The sequence below is a fragment of the Pan troglodytes genome, chromosome 3 (assembly GCF_028858775.2).
Source record: "Pan troglodytes isolate AG18354 chromosome 3, NHGRI_mPanTro3-v2.0_pri, whole genome shotgun sequence".
Taxonomy (NCBI): Eukaryota; Metazoa; Chordata; class Mammalia; order Primates; family Hominidae; genus Pan; species Pan troglodytes.
In genome coordinates, this window is record NC_072401.2 from 56,122,108 (window position 1) to 56,126,112 (window position 4,005).

The window sequence follows — 4,005 nt, forward strand, 5'->3', positions numbered from 1 at the left end:
CTCCTACCCCAGCCTCTCAGGCTGGGATTACACCCATGAGCCATAGAGCCTGGCTAATTGTTTTTTGTTTTGTTTTGTATTTTTTATTTTTCACACTTTTCTGTTAAAAATTAAGATGCAAAAACACATATCAGCCTAGGCCTACACGGAGTCAGGATCATCAGTATCACTATCTTCCAGCTCCTTGTTTTGTCCCACTAGAAGCTCTTCATGGGCAATAATATGCATGGAGCTGCCATCTCCTATGACAACAGACAGATGATAACAACTCATACTTCCTGAAGGATCTGTCTGAGACTGTTTCACGGTTAATGTTTTTTCTATAACTAGTAGAAAGAGTATATTCTAAAATAATAATAAAAAGTATAGTATAGTAAATACATAAACCAGTAACATAGTTGTTTGTTATTCTCATCAAGTATTGTGTACTATTCATAATTTTATGTGCTATACTTTTATAGAACTGGCAGTGAATGGGTTTGTTTACACCAGCATCCCCACAAACATGTCAGTAATACACTGCTTCCTATGACTTTACAACCATGAGGCAATGGGAATCACATCACTAGGCAACAGGAATTTATCAGCTCCATTATAATCTTATGGGACCATTGTCATATATGCAGTCTATTGTTGACCTAAATGTTATGTGCTGCACTACTGTATGTAAGTCACAGAGAATTGCACTTGAAAAGATCACTATGTGGTGGGAGAGGCAGATAAGTAGGCAAATAATTGCAACTATATATTACACATGTTAATACAGAGGTATGCTTCAATTGCTTGAAGGAGCAGATACATGAATATGTTAAAACTTCATCATCATCATTTTCAACACATCATCTTCGCTAATGTGGCACTTTGAATTGAGTCTCTACCAGTACACTGAAACAGTGATAACTGTTATAATCTCTGATTTCATAGTGTTTTCCAGTTTAGGAAACAAAACCATTTTTAACACTATGAAATACACACATACACACACACACATACGTATCTCTGTGTAATATATATATATGTGTGTGTGTGTGTGTTACATGTGAGAAACAGGAAAGACAGAGTTCTGCAAGATAGAAAGGCAAGAGAACACAATTACATATAGTTGTCAGGGAAGGGCCCTCTGAGGAACTGATACTTAAGCTGACTCCGGAAGTATAAATAAGTCTTAGTCAGGTGAAAAGGCAGGTAGTGGGAGAGTAGGAGGAAGAAATTACTCAGCTCAACAATTAAATTGCATATTTCTATAGAAGTCCAGTCCTACCACATATTAGAATATCAGCTTTTCCATGCAGTGGGCTCCTGACACCCTTTACCACTGTTAGTAAGTGTGATAGAGAACCTCTGGCTTTGGGTTGAGGGTGTACCTTGCCCTAATCAAGAGCCAAAGTCATTCTTTCTCAGAGAAGCGAAGACAGTCCATATGGATCTCTTCCCCTTTCCTATGTGGGATTCTATTGCATCCCCTCCACTGTCACCTCCCATCATTCTCACATTCAACTCCCAGATGCCTTGAATCCTCCTGCAGAGAGCATCACTTCTCCCCACCAACAGTGCAGCCCATCTCACCCTGTCACTAGCACTGGCTGAAGACACAGCAGGCACTGGGAGACATGGCCTGGCAAACTCTTCTTGTCCTCTCTTCTGGACTGTTATTCAGGATGGAAACAATGAAGAAACAGCCAGGCACTAAGCTTTTACAAAAAGAATGCATTCAAATATTACTTCTGCAATTTTTCCAAGAGTACGAGTAATGGGAAAATAGACCTTGCGTCCTACAGCATACTGGGTGATTGTTGGTGGAGCCTGGTAAATACCATCCAGAGACTAGGGAAGTTTTCCACATTCAGGTGAAATTCAAAAGAGTCATCGCCTAGAGACCAAATAAAACTTATTAGTAGCAGAAAATAATTGCGAATAACACATGCTTCGCACACAAAGCCACCAAACTCAGTAGTAATAATTGGTAGTTGCAGCTGGGAGGTTGGAAAGGAAGCAGGAACTGTCAGGGTCCTGAAGGCACCTACTGTGTAAGTTGCATGATGACAGCAGAGAACTCTACTGTTAATACAACACAAAAAACATTCCTTTTCTGACTCAAGTTCTGTTTCTAACTCTACAAACGTGCTTGTATGTAAGTTGAGGTTAGGGGTCCCAGCCAAGGCAGCTGCCCAGAGCCTTTTCTTTCTTTCTTTCTTTTCTTTTTTCTTTTTGTTTTTCTTTCTTTCTTTTTTTTTTTTTTTTTTTTTTTTTGGTAATCTTGGCTGGCCAGAGCCCAAGTCTTCCCAGTACTATCTTAGTTTCCGCACCGCAGTTCCTCGCTGGTCCACTTCAGGCTTCCGGATTGGAAGGACAGCCGGGAATAAAACGTGCCGGTGAGGCTCAGGAGTCATTGGCCACAGAGACCCAGCCCGAGTTTCCCATCGCACTGAGCACTGAGATCCTGCTGGAAGCTCTGCCGCAGCATGAGCTCCGCAGCCGGGTTCTGCGCCTCACGCCCCGGGCTGCTGTTCCTGGGGTTGCTGTTCCTGCCACTTGTGGTCGCCTTCGCCAGCGGTGAGAGCAGAAGCCAGGCTGTGAGGGCCGGCAGCGGCGAGGGGGAGTCCGGGAAGCCCTGGGGCTGGGGAGGAATCCTCTAGGATCATGATCACAGCTACGCTTAACGGAGTGCCTGCTGAGTGTCTGGCCACAGTGCCAGGCGCTGCACATGCGCCTACCACCTGGTCAGCACAACTTCTGTCTGGGGGAGGTGTGATTTATGGTTAAGGAAAAGAAGGCTGAAGGTAGTGGAAAAAGTCCCTAAAGTACCTCTGGCTACTCATGGAGTCACCACTCCCTCCCCTCCTCCTCTCTTACCCTCTCCCTTTCCCCCTCAGCTGAAGCTGAAGAAGATGGGGACCTGCAGTGCCTGTGTGTGAAGACCACCTCCCAGGTCCGTCCCAGGCACATCACCAGCCTGGAGGTGATCAAGGCCGGACCCCACTGCCCCACTGCCCAACTGATGTGAGTCCTCGCACTGCATCAGTCAGTGCTCCCGCTCCGTGCCTCCTCTGCCCATCCCTCCCCCTTCTAATGCCATTTGCAAACCCAAGGACTGAAAGTGACATCTCTTCTCTTTTCCCTGCCAGAGCCACGCTGAAGAATGGGAGGAAAATTTGCTTGAACCTGCAAGCCCCGCTGTACAAGAAAATAATTAAGAAACTTTTGGAGAGTTAGCTACTAGCTGCCTACGTGTGTGCATTTGCTATATAGCATACTTTTTTTTTCCAGTTTCAATCTAACTGTGAAAGAACTTCTGATATTTGTGTTATCCTTATGATTTTAAATAAACAAAATAAATCAAGTTGTAGTATAGTCAAAATACTTCTTAATAATAGTGCAAAAATTGTGTTGACGCATAACAATTTCATGGAAGAAAAAAATTCCGGTATCTTAAGCAAAAAGTATTTTGAAGGAAGGTGTGAATACTGGTTATGCTTGGTGTTACATGTTGGCTGATACATATTCATGCATTTACATGATTGCAGTACTTTATAGCTACATATTTACCTTGACCATTATTATTACCTTTGCCAATAAATATCAGTAACACTTATGCATTACTAGATGGCTTTTTAAAAAATTAAGTAAATAAATAAGACTGTTTTTATGCCCACAAATTCTGGAAACAAGGAGACGTACTAGATTATGATGTTTTTATTCATCCCTCAGGAAGGCACTGCTCTACTCTGGGGAGAAAGGAAGTTGTTGCAGTGTTGGTATATTAGTTACCTATGGCTTCTGTAACAAATCAACACAAACCCAGTGGCTTAAACAATACAAATGTATTATCTTGCAATTTGGGGGGTCACAAGTCCCAAGTGTGTTGAACATGCTAAACTCAAAGTATGATCATAGCTATGTTTCTTCTGAAGGCTCTAAAAGAGAATCTATTTCCTTTCCTTTCTCAGCTTATAGAGGCATCTACATTCTTTGACTTATGGACCCTCCATTGATTTTCAAACTGCA

At 42.6% G+C, this 4,005-nt stretch overlaps 1 protein-coding gene across 1 annotated transcript; it reads left to right on the forward strand.

The window, feature by feature from the left end:
* Positions 1–2,376: 2,376 nt before the first annotated feature.
* PF4 (platelet factor 4) lies at positions 2,377–3,340 on the forward strand. Its single transcript, XM_001155980.5, has 3 exons — positions 2,377–2,553; positions 2,874–3,000; positions 3,126–3,340. Exons 1-3 carry the CDS (start codon positions 2,463–2,465, stop codon positions 3,211–3,213), a joined length of 306 nt encoding a protein of 101 aa, XP_001155980.1. The 5' UTR covers positions 2,377–2,462; the 3' UTR covers positions 3,214–3,340.
* The last annotated feature ends 665 nt before the right edge of the window (positions 3,341–4,005 follow it).

Bases quoted from the DNA above. Each gene is read 5' to 3' on its own strand.
- PF4 (XM_001155980.5), top strand. From the start codon at position 2,463: ATGAGCTCCGCAGCCGGGTTCTGCGCCTCACGCCCCGGGCTGCTGTTC. The intron at 2,554-2,873 runs GTGAGAGCAGAA...TTTCCCCCTCAG, and splicing joins TGTGGTCGCCTTCGCCAGCG to CTGAAGCTGAAGAAGATGGG. The intron at 3,001-3,125 runs GTGAGTCCTCGC...TTTCCCTGCCAG, and splicing joins TGCCCCACTGCCCAACTGAT to AGCCACGCTGAAGAATGGGA.